This window comes from Schistocerca cancellata, chromosome 2, assembly GCF_023864275.1.
Source record: "Schistocerca cancellata isolate TAMUIC-IGC-003103 chromosome 2, iqSchCanc2.1, whole genome shotgun sequence".
Taxonomy (NCBI): domain Eukaryota; kingdom Metazoa; phylum Arthropoda; class Insecta; order Orthoptera; family Acrididae; genus Schistocerca; species Schistocerca cancellata.
Window position 1 is genome coordinate 46,746,027 of NC_064627.1, and position 19,435 is coordinate 46,765,461.

A 19,435-nucleotide genomic window follows, 5' to 3' on the forward strand; every position below is an offset into this window, starting at 1 on the left:
TCATTTTGGATTATATACAGGGTGGTCGGAAACAATCTGAAAAGCTTTTGAGGGTGTAGCAGAGTAGGCTGAGGTGAGAAATACTTGTTAGGAAAAGAACTCGATACGTTGCACCGTTTCCGAAATAGTAAACACTGAAGGTCCTTGAGCACCCAAATTGAAGCTGCCCTCCAGATGCAATTAGTATCAGTCGTTATAACATGGATGCCGACTTTCGAGACTGCTCAGCCTTCAGCTCTGGTTCGATCCTTACTGCCGTCCTATGTCCAATTATTGTGTCGCTTTCTTGCTCGGTATTCCGGAAACAAACAAACACGTTTGGCGACGCTGCCTCTGGCGGGTCTCTTCAATTTACGCACTCAAGTCGCAACGAACTGAATTCCATTGTCTTTTATTCGGACACGGTGCAACGTATCGAATTATTTCTCAGCACAACTTACCCTGCAACAGCATTTACACTGTTTCTGACAACTCTGTATATTCACGATTCGTCACCGCCAGTAGATGGGATCCAACCATATCTTTATTGGCTTCCAATACTTGCAAACTTCTCTTTATCAGTCTCAATCCAATAGGTTCACACTTTCTGATAGTAGAAATTTTCTTCCACGCTGCGCAATGCTTATGGAACGCAGACCATGTTTTTAGAAAGCTCTCAGCAATGCGTTTTAGGGGGTTCATTAAACAGAAGGTTTCTGTCACACGTTGTGAGACAGATATACGTAAGAATTCTGCTCGACGTACGTTTACTGACATCATGCCAGCAATTTGATTCTCTTACATGTAAGATGCGAAATTCTCCGCCATACTGTGTTGTGTGAACGATGGCGAACCCAGACACTCCGGAATAAATAATTTAGAACAGTCACACAACCTCAAAGTTGTCCTCTGTCATGTTACCACATAAATCTAAGAATATACGGACACGCGGTAGCTGCTAATGGGACTTTGTGATCACTCGCTGGTCTTCCGGATAATCCATGCTCCAAAATTCGAAGCTGAATGACGGCTCGGAAGTTCTTAATTGGCAAGAGCTGTCCTCTGTGGTCGAGCGGCTCTAAGTGATTCAGTCCAGAACCACGCGGCTGCTACAGCCGCAGGTTCGAATTCTGCATCGGGCATGGATGTGTGTGACGTCCTTAGGTTAGTTAGGTTTAAGTACTTCTAAGTCTAGGAGACTGATGACCTGAGATGTTAAGTCCCATAGTGCTTTCAGCCATTTTGAATTGGCGACAACAGGAAACAAATTTTTGCCACGAATTATTAATAAAAAGGATTCTTCTTCACTTGTGAAGATTTCCAATCACACAGTAACCATTTGGAATTAAAATTTTCGTCAGGTATACTTAAAAATAATATTTGACCGGGGAAAACAGCTGAAAACCTATCACGAGCTTCTAGAATCCACTGCACGCAGAGTCGCCGCTGTATTGTTTTCCAAATGTGGACCGACAGACAATTGATCAATATGTTTTGGCTCATAAGTGTGTGTAAAATACGTGATATTTACTTAATAAGATTTTACCAATTGTTGGTAAGGCATGGAGGAAAGTAATAAGTATCTGAGATCAGAGATAATGCTACCGAAAGGCAGTGCATTCTGGCTATAGCAACGCTATATTAATCTGTGTCGCCTACCAGGATAACTGTCTAGGCCTGTACAGCACACATCTTGGAGCCTCACTCAAACCCCAGTCAGGTCAGCTCAATCTTGCGCCGCTACTTCTGCTGTTAATCAACGGACGACAGCCCTCAGTAACATGAAATGTATTCGCAGATGCGATTATGGGCAAACATCAGCTGTATAATGGAATGATCGTAACTGTCGTTGTACGGATATTACTTCAGTTCAGAACAAAGCAGACTAGCAAGTGGGCTTTATCTGAAACTAATTCCACAGATTCGGAAACTGTAATACGTTGGTATCCCCCTCATACCGCAGCACTACATTAACTGCAATTGTCAGCCTGTGTCCCAGTTCGAGGTAGTTCCTGCTTATACGTATATAGGACGAAATTAGGCCTCCCTCGTTTGTGTGTGTGTGTGTGTGTGTGTGTGTGTGTCTGCTAAGAGATTCCTCCTGTTTATTTTTCGTTCAAATTCCGTGAGCTGTGAACAACAGCTACGTGTCCTATCTCTAGTCTCAACAACTGGTTTATCTCGCAGTGTGTTTGCCATTTCAATATGGCACTGCCTTATCTGCCCGCCTGTGAACGCCTAATACTATTTGTTTTCTTTGGCTACATGGTCTATAGCTGGGCACATGATATGGCTTACCACCACACACTGTCTTTGCTATTTCATCATGGAACTGCCTCATCTGCCATGTTGCAACGTCGTAGACGGCTGGTTTGCTTTCGGCATTTTCCCAGAGTAGCGTATGATTCTTTTCTTTGTCGTACCTGCTGCCTCTTTTCCTCTTTCACTGACTGAGCGTATCAGACTTAGTTAACTGAACAATGCTTTATCGAAAATTGTGTGACAGCTTTACTTCTTATGCTACACGCAATTTGTACAACAAAAATGAGTAGTAGAGGCTTCTGTGAAGGTGCGCAAGCGCGATCGTACTGGCGCCATTTCTGCGCGCGTTCCATCGATTCTGGCCCTCGTCGTATCATCTTTGCTTGGTTGTGTGTTATCTCTGGAGCTGTGAAGTAAGGAGTGGTGTATGGAAGACGGATCTGGACGGGTGTGTCTGATTACCCGGCGTACTGACGGTTGCAGAGAGTTGAAACCTTTGACCGTTAGTCCACGGGTGCCCGCCTTTTCCTGCAGCATTTACTGTTGCTACCGGTGAGCTGAGAGGGCAAAGAGCGGCACTCGTCGCGAAATGCATCAGTTAGTTGCGGTGGGCTGAATACACCGAGATGTACTGAACCTCTTCTTAGCAGCTACGAGCAGGAGGGCAGTATTATCCAGCGCCTACTTGGAGTCCTGAAGCTATTGGACTCCTTCGCATTTATGTGAAATCAAGTACGAAGACTATTCAGTAACTACTCTACTTAAAGACTGTTAATTTTCCTCCGGTGCTAACTGACCAGGAATCCGGTTCTTTTATGCCTTTCAGTGACACCTACTGGTCCTGTGTGTGACAGTCTGGAGGTTTCTTTAAGCGCCAAGCTTGTATTTTTCAATGGTAATCTGGTACCTGAAATCACTGTTATCATTGAGTATTTGATACTACTGAGTGTGATTTTTGTTTGTTGTAGACCTTATGGCCGACCATCTGCCATTTGGTGCGTAGCAAATTACAGTGTCTTTTAGTCACCAAGACGTCCCAGTAAAGGTGTAAGTTTGACTTTTTTTGTCTTGTTTCAATTATTATGTAATTTTTCTTTTAAATGACTTTTTACATTGTTCCTTGTTATTTGTAGGAAGGTTGACTTGCAATATTTATGAGCGGGGTGCTGCTATACTAAAGTTTTAATAGTTGGTTTCCTTGGAAATAATTTTAAACGTCAGTTTAAATACTACTGTGTATATTAATATCTGTCAAACTTGTCTGCTGTTTGTCGTTTGGTATATCTTGACAGTTTTGTATAGGCAGCGGTTGACGCGGTGCTGTTCTTCTGGTCCGATGCAGGGACGCGTCTTCCTTCTGCAGCCGGCCGTGGTGGCCGTGCGGTTCTAGGCGCTTCAGTCCGGAACCGCGTGACTGCTACGGTCGCAGGTTCGAATCCTGCCTCGGGCATGGCTGTGTGTGATGTGCTTAGGTTAGTTAGGTTTAAGTAGTTCTAAGCTCTAGGGGACTGATGACCTAAGATGTTAAGTCCCACAGTGCTCGGAGCCATTTGAACCATCTGAGCCATCTTCCTTCTGCTTCGGCGGCTTTCCCGTCATCGCCCGAGGCCTAGGTTTTGGCAGGTCACACACACTTCTTTGGATCTCCCATTTCAACCTCAGGCTGAGCAGTTTATTGCCATTCTTTTGGTATCATGGCTTTGGTCATTTTGAGAAAGTAATTTTGTCAGTGAGTCTGTTATTGTAAGATCCTTGTGGGAGTGTGATGAAAGCCTTTGGGAAAACCGAGCAGAGAGTTTCTCGATTTCTTTAAGAAATTATGGGTTTAATTGTCATTATGATTTTAATAGGGGCCCGGTAGTATATTTTGTTTTAGGGGCCCAGTAGCTTATTAAGTACTTGATTTGTGTCTAACAGCCTTGTAGCCAATCAGTGAAGCATTACAGTTTGCACGGTTTTTACACGACAATTGCGTTTGGTCAGCTTCTCCTTTCCTTGTCTATATGGGAGCAGAATAACAATGTCTTATGACACCAAAGTGTTGTCGTTTGCCTTACGCCCCGCCTTATTGTAAGTAAAAGGAAGATTTAACATGATTGTGTACCAACTAGTGTGGCTAATAGACTTTGGACACCAACATTATATGTACTTCTGTCCAATGTTTGCCTCGAGGTAGGTCTGGAGTTTACTGTTGCAGTGGAGATGCACGCATTTTAATGTCCTTTATTTGACGATTGTTGAACTTTAATTCAAGTCCTGTTGTGGGATTGGCCCACAGTTATGCTGCTAGACGACCGGGCGCAGCCCTGCCGCCCGTTTATTTCATCAGTTGTTTGTAATCGGTGTGTGTGAATTCCTAAGGAACCAAATTGATTAGGTCGTCGGTCCCTAGACTTACACACTACTTAAACTAACTTATACTAAGAACAACACACGCACCCATACCCGAGGGAGGACTCGAACTTCCGGCGGGAGGGGGCGCGCACTTCGTGACATGACGCCTCAAACCGCACGGTCACTACGGGCGCCTTTCTAATCGGGCCATCACTGTATTGCACGGTTGACATGTTCTTAGAGCACCACTTGTACTTTTACGTATAGTGCAAATGTCATTATGCATTGTGATATTACTTTAAAAACCTCAATTATTTGTATTAATTTGACAAGATTCTTGGTAACTGTTAGTTGGTTTATAATAGAATACTTCCTCTGGGTCTCAAACATATCACACGAGATAAACAATACATCCAGGCGTGGCCAGGGAGAAACAGTAAGCGTACAAGAACCTTTACAGCACCGGTTCTGTGAGTAATTTACCACATGTCCATATAAACTATAAATCTCTTCCCAGATTCTTTGCAACTTCATGACGTCTCAAGGTTCTTACTTGAATGGAGACGAACTGTAGCTCACTTACTTGTTGGAAGGTTTTCTCTGCAAACGCCGGCGCTGTTGATAAGAACATCGACCCCTCCTAAATTCTCTCTGATCCATTTGAAGGCGCGTAGAACATTCTCCTCGCAGCTGACGTCACATTGCAACGGATAGAGCGTACCCGGAGCGTCCTTCAGTTCTGGAGCCTGCAACAAATAAACGACACATTTGTCGAATCTGCAAGGGAGAGAAGAAGAAAGATTATTAGGAGATAGATCAAGTTTTCCATTTAACAAACTTCAATCCTACACAAGTGAGTGTCGTAATTCCATAAACAAAGAAGCTGTTGCCACCAAGGATGATAATATTTTTGTGCCTCCCCCCAGAACCTCGGAATTCGTGAAGATAGGTAGCCTCACTTACCTTGATCGTATGTGTAAAGAAACTTAACATATTCATTCAATGTTAAGCTTTTACCACTGACTAATCGAATTAAAGCACGAAGCAGGTAACAACCAAAAACTTACATTTTCAGAATTATTCAAAGAACTTAAAGCAAATCGGTATGAGAAATAACCAATTTTTAGGACTTCAGTTGGTGTTCTGTTCGCTGTTGTACTTAGTGTACCAGAAACTAAAAGACCAGCTCTTCAACTGAACAATAACCACAATTCAGATAGGATATCGACTATGTCAGGTGTGCCGTTCTAATGGAAGCCACGTGGCCTGCTTTTAATCTATTGTTGACGAAAATCTTCAGCTTTAGACTAGAATTGTGGGGTAGCAACGGTGATGTGGTATGCGCTGTTAAATACTTCGGCCCCAGGTACTCTGAAGTTGATGTCACAACATAACGACTCACTTTCAGGAATCTATTCACAATGTTATTACAAAATATAACAACACAGCAACATATCAGTATCACGTGCAGTTCATGATTTTGTTCTTTTGATTGTGAAAGCATTATAAAAGGAAGACAGATACAGACATAACACAAAAACAGACATAGAGCGAAGTAGCAACGGAAGTAATAGTGGGTTCTTCACTGAGGGAAACCGCTAATAAATATGGACTAAATTTCATGACACTACCACCTGTTCTGTCGAACAATGAAAACTAGTTACTCCAATCTATCTATCCCTACTGCTTACAACTACACTGACGAGAAAAATCGCAATGTCAAAAAATGATTAATGTAGAGTAATGAAATTTACGGAATACATTTGCCTAGTTAACATATTTAAGTGATTAACATTACGAGGTCATAGGTTAAGCGCGAGATCAGTCATTGTAAATGTGAAATTTTTGTACATTAATAACCCGTGTAACCACTAGACTGTCGAATGCAAGCATGCAAACGCGCATCCATTGTGTTGCAAAGGTGCCGGAGGTCAGTTTGTGGGAAGGAGTCCCATGCTTATTGCACTTGGTCGGTCAATACAGGGACGGTTAATCCTGTTGGTGGATGACTCTGGAGTTGTTGTTCGATGACGTTCCATATGTGCTCGACTGGAGACAGATTTTCTGATCGAGTAGCACAAGGCGACGTGTCGACTCTTTGCAGACCACGAATAGTACAACAGCGGTATGTGGGAGAGCATTATCCTGTTGGAAACAACCACTGGTCTGTTATTCATGAATATCGGCACAACAAGTCGAACCACCAGACTGACGTACAAATTTGCAGCCAGGATGTGTGGGCTATTCACGAGAGGGCTCCTGTTGCCGTACCAAATATCACCCCACACCATAACTCCAAGTATAGGTCCAGTGTGTCTAGCATGCAGATGGCTGAAGGCCCTCAACTGGCCTTCTTCTTACCAACACACCAAGGCAGAACCAACTTTCATCAGAAAACACAACAGACCTATACTCAGCCCTCCAACGAGCTCTCGCTTATTACCACTGAAGTCGCAAACGGCGGTAGTTTGGGGTCAGTGGAATTCACGCTACAGAATTTCTGGCTCGGTGCTGTCCTTGAGGCAACCCAATTGTAACGGTTTGTTGTGTCATCGTGGTGCCAACTGCTGCTCAAATGGCTGCTGCAGATGCAGAGCGATGTCTCGGAGCCAGACGCCGAAACAGATGGTCTTCCCTCTCGGAAATGCCACGTGGCCGTCCGGAGTAAAGTCTTCTTGCGACAGTACATTCTCGTGACCTCTGCTCCCGACAGTCATGTACTGTGCTTATATCCCTGCAAGTCCTTCTGCAGGATTGCAGATAGAACCTCCAGCTCCTCGTAGTCCTATTACAGGACCTCGTTTAAACTCAGTGAGGTGTTGATAATGGCGTCTTTGTCCCTGTAGAGGCAACCTTGACTGACATCAACTCACCACGTCGAATCTCAAAGGTAACTAACCATTACGACCGTTACAGCGTGTATTTGAAGCCAATCCATTTTGCGTTGTCACAGTGGATCTACTAGCGCAAATCTTAAGCGACAGGGGCGAAATCTGAATCGACATCATCTTTCATACGAAGACACACGATTTCCATCTTTCGTTTACGTCGCAAAACTCCTTCTTGGTTTTGAGATTTCCGTCAGTGTATGGGACCACCTCTTCATCTGAACAGTAATCACAATTTGGGTAGGATTTTAACTATATCTATTTTACTGGATTCCAAGTCGGTGCTCTTAACTTATTAATGGTGAAAATCTTCTTCCCCTTCAGACTAGAATCGTGGGGAAGCAGGGGTAGTGTGATATGTGCTGTTAGATACTTCGGTACCCAGTTTCTTTAAAGCTGATGTCGCAACATAACGTCAACCATTCTGCAGTTGTCTCAGCTAAATGCAGTCGGTAATTGTCATGGTGAGGAAGGAATATTAAAGTGTGTACCAGTTGTTGCTCCTGTCGGGCAATCTGAGCAGCGCGTTATTCAACGAAACTTGGATTTAAGGAGTTCTTGCGATGTAGCAAGATATCTTAGGACGACCTGCGCTATATAGTTCGCAGATTTTTCTCCAAGCAGCCATCGCAACGGGCAAGAAAGTATTCATGGAATCGGTACATATCAAGAGTCTGCCAACTTGTTTCATATTGTATGATCTGTGAGAAAGGAGGTAACATAGGTGTTAGCCCGGATTTTTCTGTGGGTCGCAGACAGAAGCGGCTCATATTTATCTTTGCAAAGTACACAGCTTCTGCAAGGATGCCTCATGTCGTCGAGCCACCTGTGAACAACTATTTGCCAGGCTTTCCAAAAGCAGTATCATTTGGACACGGTTGAGTCTCAAGTCGCTTGTATATATCGCCGCTTTGCTAACTTCATTATCTTGTACTGAATAACAAACGCGAACTGGGATATCTATTGCTTGACATCAAATTACCCCAGTTCAGGGTATATTCATATTGGATATATGTATACTACGAACGTACAGTAAAAGACTATGTAAAGCCCGAGCATGTTGCTATGAACTAGAGCCAAGTGGACTGTCTAAAGCAGAAATTTCGTCAGTTCGGTGCAGGGATTACCTGAAGAATCCACAAGCTACAGAGACTAGTACAGTTACCCCAGTGTCCACCAAAGACCAGAAGCGGCCAAGAGGGAAGAGAGGGCATGTGGAACACATTTTCTTGAGTGTGACTCGAAATTCCCCAAGATCTCCAGATAAAAAATCGTAATCTGAAAACCCAATAACTGAAACCGATGTAATATCAAATATGGGACGTGAGGTTCTTGAAGTGTTAGTTGCCATCTGCCGGAGCGAGAGCTTCAAATAACTCTCACATAACACTAGACACGGTGTTCAACAGTAAAGGGAATATACATCGCAAAGTTGGGACAGAAACTCTTCTCGTGGTTGGGCGAGAAAAATTATTAGGTTAGGCGAAATTCAAATAAAACGTAACTGCTAGTACACACAGACGAAAGTAATTAACGGTGGTCCAGTTAGCCTGATAACTGCATGCTTGCATATGATGCCAGAATTAGAAGCGCCGGTCGTAAAGTCATTCAACATAGCATAAATTGAATTACACGGATGTAGCTCAATTATACATTAGCAGAAAGGGGCTACTTTCATGCAGCTAGTACAAACCAGGAAATTTTCACTTACATTATCGACAGTAAGAACAAACAATCTTGTAAAGTAATATTAAATCCGTCATCAGATAACTGCTCCGAAAAACGAGTTTCAGAACAATCACGTGAGAGAAACACTTTAGCCCTGCTGACAGCAAGAAAAGTAGAAGTTCTTGAATTCGCCGACGAAGAGATAGTGATTGGCGAACATGGTTAGCGATGTTGGTCACCAAGAGAAAACATTTATAAAGAAATCAAGGGGATCATTCGCAAATATTGGAACTGATAGACAGTTCTACCTGCAAGACGCAATAGAACATTTACTCCAAATTCCAAAATCATAGACGAGTTGTGGCTGACGTTCAGACTTACTATAGATCTCTGTGTAGGTAATAAAAAGACGACGATGCCCTGCTTTGGTTAAATAGTAAGACTACATTTTGAAATCGGTGCAAATTAAATTTTGTTACACTCTTGCTAAGGAACAAATACCGTATCTCTTACTACTGTCTCTGACTCAATTGCTCTCCATGCTCTCGCACTGTTTTGCATGATACAGCCGTAGGTCTTCTCAATAGTAGAGAGTTCTCGACAAAGGTTACAGTATACTGATCACGTAAACTGTACCGATTAAGATGTTTCAGTTTGGAGGGAAATGACCGACTCAGTAATTCAAGTTGTAGTAATTTCACAGGTCACTCTTGTTTTCACATCATGCAGGGGCTCTTGACGTAATTGCTGAATATACTACTGGCCATTAAAATTACTACACCAAGAAGAAATGCAGATGATAAACGGGTATTCATTGGACAAATGTATTATACTAGAACTGACATGTCATTACATTTTCACGCAATTTGGGTGCGTAGATCCTGAGAAATCAGTACCCAGAACAACCACCTCTGGCCCTAATAACGGTCTTGATACGCCTGGGCATTGAGTCAAACAGTACAGCTACAGCTGCCAATGCAGTTACAACAGGATATCACAGTTCATCAAGAATAGTGACTGGCGTATTGTGACGAGGCAGTTGCACGGCCACCATTGACCAGACGTTTTCAGTTGGTGAGAGTTCTGGAGAATGTGCTGGCCTGGGCAGCAGTCGAACATTTTCTGTATCCAGAGAGGCCCGTACAGAACCTGCAACATGCGGTCGTGCATTATCCTGCTGAAATGTAGGGTTTCACAGGGTTCGAATGAAGGGTAGAGCCACGAAGAGTATCGGTTTAATTAATTATTCAATCGATATTATGGAGTGAGGGGGTATTTCCAAGACATCCACAGTTGCGGGTTTATCAGGTATCCAGTACTTCGTTCATATCAAACAAGGGAATAGTGTGGTACTCAACACACTCTGCCTACTTCTTCCCGAATGTCTTAATGTCTTTGTTCCATCTGCTACAGGCTTTCATAGCAGCGGAAGTGTGAGAACAAAGGTACATAGCGACTAATAGCGTCTCGTCTGCGTGAATGTTGAGGGGGACAGGTGCGTTTGGAAGGGAGGATGTGTGGGGAGGATATCTTGGTGTGTGTATTTGCATACTTTGGTACACACAAACAGGAAGCAATCTCTTGAGAGGGAGAGAGGGACAGGAAGTGAGCCTGGTATCAATCTGGGACAGATGCCAGTACCCGATTCTTTGTTCGTGGAGCATTATCGCGATCCCGTAGCTGTGGCAGTCCCTGGCCAGTGGCGTGCGCTGTGCAGTGTGGTCAGTCTGGCAGTCAGCGACATGATCAGCTGCTTTGTTTCGCCAGATATGTTTAGGGCGATCTGTGACAGAGTAGTTACGTGTGGTGAGTGTTCGATGACAGCATTCCTTGCATGATTGGAATAAAGAAGCACCACAATAATTTGAAATTTCCATAGTGCCTCGTCAACCACAAATATTGAATAAACAATATTCCACACATTGCCTTGTCTAGCAGAAATTGTTTAAACAATATTTCATATGGAGCAATCGATATCTCGCCAAACAGCTAATCAACTGAGTTTTTTCCTACTAATTTCTAGTATAGGGAGGGGAGGGAGAGTGAGGGAGGTGTGGCTAGAACATTCCCCAGATGGCATGGATTTAACCAGTTAATAAATTTAATTAGTCAATTAATTTGACGTCAAATGTGAGTTTATATGGGCGAAGAGAATTCGTAGAGGGGCGAAGGAAGAGGCAGAGGAGAGGGATGTTGAGGGGTTTTCTCAGAAGTGCAGAGTATCCTCAGGGGATCTTAAATGAACCACAAGGATGTCATAAATCAATTTAAAGAACAATATGTTAAGGCGAGGTGGAGGGGGAGGCGTTACATGAAAAATCTCTTAGCAGTATAATATGTTAACGTCATAAATCAATCAACTGCCACAATTTAATTATCTTGCATATCAATTTGGTATCAAAAGTGCACCAGAACCAAGGCTGCCCTATTACTGCTGTAACCTGTAACATCACCTGTTCATGCGCAGTATACCTCCTTCTGGTGTGTCCGCCGCTCGTGGTCTCGCGGTAGCGTTCTCGCTTCCCGAGCACGGGGTCCCGGGTTCGATTCCCGGCGGGGTCAGGGATTTTCACCTGCCTCGAGATGACTGGGTGTTTGTGTTGTCCTCATCATTTCATCATCATCCAGAAAAGTGGCGAAACTGGACTGAGCAAAGGTTGGGAAATTGTACGGGCGCTGATAACCACGCAGTTGAGCGCCCCACAAACCAAATATCATCATCTTCATCCTTCTGGTGTCTCACGTGGGTCTTATCTCTTCTATCAACGCTCCAAATTTTACGTTGGATGTTGACACATTTGTTCTCTCTCTAGTTACAAGTCCACTCCAGTGTGCAGCACACGGTTCTAATATGACGTAATGATCAAGCAAACACTCTTCTGAAGTGTTAAATTGATTCCAAGATCAATGATTCAGGCTGTGGGTAAGTCAATTTTCCACAATATCCTTTTTTCCAGGAGTTCTGAACCTATAAGGTATGCCGATCTATGATGTGTGGAAACTATGATAGAACTATAGATTTGTAGGTGGGTCGTGAGTCGCGACCTGCGACTGGATAGTTCAGTCAGTAGAGTACTTACCAGTTAGGGGAAAGGTTCTAGGTTTGAGTCCTAGTCTGGTACAAAGGGCGTTTCAGATCAGCACGTATTCTGATGCAGACTAAAATTCTTTCTGGACGTCAGTAAGACATTGCAAAAGTCGTTAGCTGCCCTGAAATTGAACGCTGAAACTGCTTGGGGGTGGTGGTAGGGGGGTGGGGGAGGGAGGCGAGATGGACGGCTGCTATATTTCCTGTCCATGAGGTTCAGAAGTGCATGCATGCGTGTCTTAAAGGACAATGTATCCTCCTTCTTATCACGACAGGCACTGCAATATCGAATTTATCTGCCAATGCCAGGCAGCGAATTTCAATTAAACTTTCCTCCCCTGTACGGGATTCACATAATGTGTGTACAGGTTGTGTTGCAGAAAAGACGTCGTATGGAAGTTTAGGTCAGGCCAGGAGTCCTTTACGGATAGCGAAAGCGGTGAACGTGAATCCTCATATAAAGCTGGAAGTCCAGGTTTGAATCTCCGGTCGGCACAAATTTTCACTGTCGTCATTCACTTATTAAGCTGATGGTTCTTAGTATTCGCAAATGTGAATAAATTTTATGTATTTCATAACGGCTGTAGTTGCCACAATGCTAGACATGCATGCATGTCCGAAAGCACATTTCATCGTTCTTCTTAACAACACAGGCACTGCAACATCGTAAAACTGGAATGGAAGCTACTCTTCTAGGCTGAGGCACAAATTTCTTGTCATAATCTATAGCTACAATCCTGTGCTGATAGATCGCAACTTTCATCGGAATCAAGAACCGAAAATTTAAATCCTCTTCTATGCTTGCTCTGCTACTCTTTGCATTGACTGCAGGAACGGAGTACAATACCATAGCTAGGACAGATGAAGAGGGTATAAAAACTTACTTGTCCTTAATATGATAAGACTTATGTTGGCCAATCAAGCAGACGGATAGCAACTTGGCTGTCAGAACATGAAATCAACGAGAGGTCGCAGAATGATGACCCCACATTCGCTGAGCATGTACTGAGAAGAATGTACATCTACCAGTTATTGTCACACGTCACTTAGCAGACTAAGGAGAGAAACTAAGTGTATTGGAAGCCCTGGAAACCAACATAGATCTGGCCCAGAATTCTGATTCAAATTATTAAACGATAAAAGTCCCCTCGGCACTTCTCCTCGTATAAACTTCTCTTAATATCTTGTTTGCCATTCCATCTCACGCTGCCTAGTTTATTTCCATTCTTTCAGTTTCCTGTATCTACTTTTATTTTATTGTGCTTCTTTAAGTACTTCATAAATTCTGTTGTTACAGTTCTTCAGTTTATCTTTTACTCTGTTGCTGTCTCATTTTCCGTATGCAATATCTCTTCAGGCTACTTTTTTTTTAGTCTTCACAAGTACCAGCATTATTGGGGTTGTTAATTTAATATAAATTGTATATATGTAAACTGAAGCCACGAATGGAAGTTTGTACCTGGGTCTCTCCACTGTTCGAGTTTAGAGGCTGTGCCAAGTGGACGGAGAAATGAATGGGAGGTTGGTTGAGGATGGAGGCTTGCTGGGGTAGGCCCTGCAGTTGTGCAAACCCACAGCGCCAGGGCGGTGTAGTGGTTGGCACGTCTGCCTAACTAGCAGGGCACTCGCGTTTGAATCCCGGCCTTGGTACAAATTTTCGTCCGCTACGTCTGTCTCCATACATACACAATAGATGTTTCAGACTTGAGAAAATTGTTTTGGAACGATGAAGTTTCATTTGATTGATATAAATTGTTACATAGGCAGTGTTCGTGAGTTTATTGTTAATGCTTTTCCTTGTTTGCTCATTTTGTATCCGTTCACTGTTAAAATTTTACCTTTTAATTGCGATGCTACCGCACTTTCAAAAACGATATTTATTATGTGTTTTTTCATCAGTCTAGATGAGTAACATCTTTTCGAATATTGTTTACAAATATTGTAACTCGTTAGATGATGATAGTGTTTTAAAGTCTAATGATGGCCTTGTACACCGGCCAACTAAATAAATTAATCCTGTAGAACACACACAACATTGTGTTTTTCATGCATTACATTGCACTACTAGGCAACGACAAGAAACAGTTAACAAAAGAGGCCACCCATTAACGTGAAGCTTACACTTTTCAGTTTTGGTATTTTAAAACATTTTTCGTGTTCGTGTTACTGTCGACGTTCGTTCGTTATTTCTTGCTACTGAAAATTTCGCCATTTTAATAAGATCGTCGTTGTAACAACACGATCTAAGCCACATCGACAAGAACGAAAAGACACTTTGTCAACAAAACACATGAACGACATCTACAACCGAGACTTCGAAACAAAAACATCGGAAACATCAATTATGCAACACGCTGCATCACACTTACGAGTTATTTATTGTTGGCGCCCGCTGTTCACTAGACAGCACATCTCTCACCTTACAACCTTAACCAAGACCTTGGGGCGCGCTACAGACCCGTCTGTCACCACAACCCAGCTAGCCGCGTATTAAGTGGGTTAAGGACTGCCAAGTCCCACCGTGGTGTAATAAGAAAATTCGGAATGTTGCACTACGTTCAAAACAGAAACGGAACTGACGACAGGCAAAAGTTAGTAGAAGTTCATGCATATATAAGAAGAAGCAAGAAGCACACAAATTCCACCTCCATAAGTTATCAGATCTTGACGAGGCCTGGAGAAAATTCTGGCCGTGCATAAAATCAGCAACTGAGTCGAAGGCTTCTATCCAGTCACTCATCGAACAGTCCAGTCTGGTGTGACAACAGAAGACAGTAATGGAAACAGTAATTTTAATTTCGCATTTAAAAAATCATTCACGGCGGAATATAGTACAGACATCACCGGTTGTCCGTCACACAAACCCCGGTACAGGAAACATAGTCATAGTCATCTCTGGTATAGATAAGCATCTGAAAAAGCTGAAAAGAAATCTGTCGCCGGGTCCGTATGGAATGCAGTATTCGGTGTTACGGGGAGTAGTCTTTGACACCGGTCTGTTACTTAGCTTGCATAATCTCCCGCTCAGGGCGAAGTCTCAACTGAGTGGAAAAAAACCGCAGGTGACTCGTGTTAGTAAGAAGAGTAAATGAACGGATCCGTAACGCTATCGAGCGAAATAATAAATCTCCTTTCGACAGAAAAGTTTCTGTCCGCAATTCAGCACAGATTTAGAACGCACCGCCCGTGAAAAATTCAGCTTGTCCTTTTCTTGTATGAAAACCTGCGAACCATTCATGAAAGGCAACAGGCAAATTCAATTTTTTTTAGATTTACAGAATGCATTCCACACATTGCCACACAGTGCTCTAATGTGTTTTAATGAAGGTCCGACAACATGGAACACTACCTTGTACGTTGCTCCAGAGGGCAAATGAGACGAGGTTATTACCTGGAGTATGTCAGGGACGAGTGATGGAACCTGTCTTATTCTCTATATATGGATAAACGATGTGATGGATAAGGCAACTGTTTGCTGACTACACTGCTGTGTAAGGGACAGTGTTTTCGTAGAGTGTGTTAGAGGCTACAGGATGAATCTGAGATAATTTCAATATGGTATGATGAATGACAGCTTGCTACAAATGCATAAAAGTGTCTGTTAATGCGGATGATTAGGAAAAACACTCCTGTATTGTTCGGTACACTATTAGTGTTGTGCTGAAGGGCACATACACGGTGATTATACAGGCTGTAACAGCTGCAAATGCGGATATTCTCATACATGGGACCTTGACGCCCACTCATCATCGTGCTGGTTGTTGTTTCTCTGCGTGTAACAGTCTTCCCACAAATACATCAGAAACTTTAGGCGAGTTGTGAATCTGTGTGAATATGACAAGTTCAGGGAATAGTGTTTATAGTCTTACAGTCCTACAGTCGGACTCACTTGTTAGCAGCAAGAACTGTTAATACATTTTGGAAGAAACAACATGCCGTTTGTGAAGACGGTGATGAGCACTTGCCCATCAAATGCCGCTCATATGTATGAAACCATGTACATTGTTATAGCACATTAATAAGCTCACAAGTAAACCAAGTGAAAAAATAGCACTTGTTTCAGATCTTACTGTAACCTTTCGTATTGTCCATAGCAGCATTGGTGATGCACAAGTGGTCGAGGGGTGTCGTCTTTGATTATTGATTTGATTGACGTCTTCGGTCCCAAGTTCGAAACACGAAACTACTTAAATGTTGATTAATAACCAGCATTGGCGGGCGAAGACTTCCGACATAAGAATCAAATCACCCTCATTCTGCCAACGGACTTGTCAAAGAGGGCGGAGGAGCGGGCGGAGGTTAAGGCCACCCTCTGGTCCTCGGTTTGGGAAACTGCCCCTAAGGGCGGAAGAATCTACAATATCAAATGTCCAAGGTCATGCAACGTGTCAGTACATGAAATTACAACATAAAAGTAATAACAGGTAAAGATAAAATGTTTATGAACCAGAAAAAAGTCAGGCCATAAGTTTAAGTAACCGCAATCAAGAATACAGAAGGCAATGGAAATCACTGCATTAAAGAAACATAACCTGTATCCCCAAGATATGTAGCCTGTAACTGAAAAAGTTTCATGATGATCTATCCATTGGTAAAAGATTCCAGAATAGTCCCCCATTCGGATCGCTGGGAGGGGACTGCGAAAGGGGAGCTGACCATGACAAAAAGGTTAAATAACCAACGAAAGGATGGCGTTCTACGAGTCGGGACGTGGATTTGTCAGGAGCTTGAACGTGGTCGGGAAGCTGAAGCTAGAAAATCTGAAAAGAGAAATTCAAAGGCTCATTATAGGCATAGCAGAGGTCAGTGAAGTGGAATGGAAAGAAGACAGGGATTTATGGTCAGATGAGTGTAGGGTAATATCGACAGCAGCAATAAATGGTGTAGCGGGAGTAGGATTCATTAAAAATAGAAGGAAGGGCAGAGAGTGTGTTACTGTGAACAGTTCTCTGATAGTGTTGTTTCTATCAGAATCGACAGCAAACCAACACCGACGATAGTTCATGTGTAAATGCCGACGCCGCAAACTGAATATTAAGAGACAAAGAAAGTATATGAGGATAATGAGCGGGTAATACAGCACGAATAGGGAGATAAACATCTAATAGTAATCGGGAACTGGAATACAGTTGTAAGGGAAGGAGAATATTGGCGTGAGACAAGGAATGAGAGAGGAGCAAGACTGATTCAGTTCTTTAATAAATTTCAGCTAGTAACAGGGAATACTCTGTACAAGAATCGCAAGAGGACGAGGTATACTTGGAAAAGTGCGGGTGATACGGCAATGTTTCAGGTAGATTACGCCATACACATGCAGAGATTCCGAAATCAGATACTCGATTGTAAGGCGTAGCCAGGAGCAGATCAGAATGCAGTAGTGATGAGAGCAGGCTGAAGTGTAAGTGATTAGTCAGGAAGAATCAATACGCAAAGAAGTGGAATACGCAAGTTCGAAATTCTGAGAAATGTAGGTGTAAGCTGCAGGGAGAGACGGGTCATATACTGTATGTACAAGAGCCAGGAGGGAATAATAAGAGTGGACGACCAGGAACCAAGTGCTCGGATTAAGAAGGGTGTAAGACAGGAATGCAGTCTTTCGCCCCTACTGTACCACCGAAGAAGCAATGAGGGAAAGAAAAGAAATGTTCGGGAGAGGGATTAAAATTCAAGATGGAAGGATATCAATGATACCAGTCAATGATGACATTGCTATCCTGAGTGAAAGCGAAGAATAACTACATGATCTGCTGAACTGAATGAACAGTCTAATGAGTACAGAATATGAATTGAGAGTAAATCTAAGAAAGACGAAAGTAATGAGATGTAGCAGAAATGAGAACAGTGAGAAAGTTAACGTCAGGACCGATTACGAAGTAGATGAAGTAGGTGGATTCTGCTTCCTAGGCAGGAACATAACTAGTGTCGGACGGGACAAGGTGGACATCAAAAGCAGACTAGCGCCGGTAAAAAGGGCCTTAATTGTGGAAGGAATTTCTGAGAAAGTACATTTGAAGCACAACATTGTGAAGTAGTAAAGAATGGGCTGTGAGAAACCTGGAACCGAAGAGAACCGAAGTATTTGAGATGTGGTGCTACGGACGAATGTTGAAAATTAGATTGAATGATAAGGTAATAAAGAGGGGCGTCTGGACAGAATCGGAGAGGAAAGGAAAACATTCACATGGAGAAGGGACAGCAAGGTAGGACATATGTTTAAGACATCAGGGAATGACATCCATGGTACTACAGGCAGATGTAAAGGGGACAAACTGTAGAGGATGTCAGATATGGAAACACATTCAGCAAATAATTGAAGATGTCGGTTGCAAGTGCTACTCCGGGATAAAGAGTTTGGCACAGGAGAGGAATTCGTGGCGGGAGCGTCAAACCAGTCAGAAGACTGATGACTCAAGCAAAGTAGCATCTGAGGATGGGCTTTGAAGTCTAAAAACCAGTTACGATTGTGTCATAAAAAAGTGACTGAGCTAAAAATAGAAAAAAGTAATATCTTACTCGTAATACATCACATTCATTTCTCTATTGCTCTGAAACCCATGCTGTTTCTGTTGCAGTTAGCTAAATAACACTTTGAACTGAAGTACTGGCACAATTTTTTGGACCTGTCCAGTTTTGAGATGCTGTACCGAGGCTGGTGGTTCGTTAACTACCTGGACCCTGTCGATCCTCCTGTCGAGGCCGACGACCTGGAGCCCCCTCCTGAGCAGCGCCCGTGCGGTGGCGGCGCCGATGCCGGAGTTGGCGCCCGTCACCAGGGCGACGCGGCCTGCGTACCGCTCCATCCCGGCAGCAAGTGGCGGCCTCGGCGGCTGTTCCCTCCAGAGGGCGGGCGGCCCCAGCAGGTCCGGCGGGGCAGCCCGTTATCGCCCGGCCGCAGTCCACACTCCCCTCCGCCGGCGGGCAAACAGATCTGTCTCTCCGATGGACGACTTCTGTGGAACGCCTTAACGAGTAGCTTCTAGAACCTGGAACAGGTACAAGAGCAGTTTCTGCCTTATTCAAATCGACATTCGGTTTGACCGCAGCTGTATGTGAATAAATAAAAACGTAGCAGCATTTGTTCCAAACAATTTGTTTGCAGACGACCGTTTTGTTAAGCTACATAACGTCGACGGAGTAAAGTCCACATTTCAAATGAAGGTATTGTTCTACGAGAGGAGTTCAATAAGTAATGTAACACATTTTTTTCTCTGTCCCT

At 43.3% G+C, this 19,435-nt stretch overlaps 1 protein-coding gene across 1 annotated transcript in view; it reads right to left on the reverse strand.

Moving 5' to 3' along the window:
* The window catches only part of LOC126150688 (dehydrogenase/reductase SDR family member 11-like), a 97,334-nt gene extending 78,315 nt beyond the window's left edge, over positions 1-19,019 (reverse strand). The window contains exons 1-2 of the mRNA XM_049915892.1: positions 18,888-19,019; positions 5,159-5,321 (exon numbers count right to left, since the gene is read on the reverse strand). Coding sequence (XP_049771849.1) covers positions 5,159-5,321; positions 18,888-19,019 — 295 coding nt within the window. The remainder of the gene's footprint in view (positions 1-5,158; positions 5,322-18,887) is intronic.
* Positions 19,020-19,435: the final 416 nt, after the last annotated feature.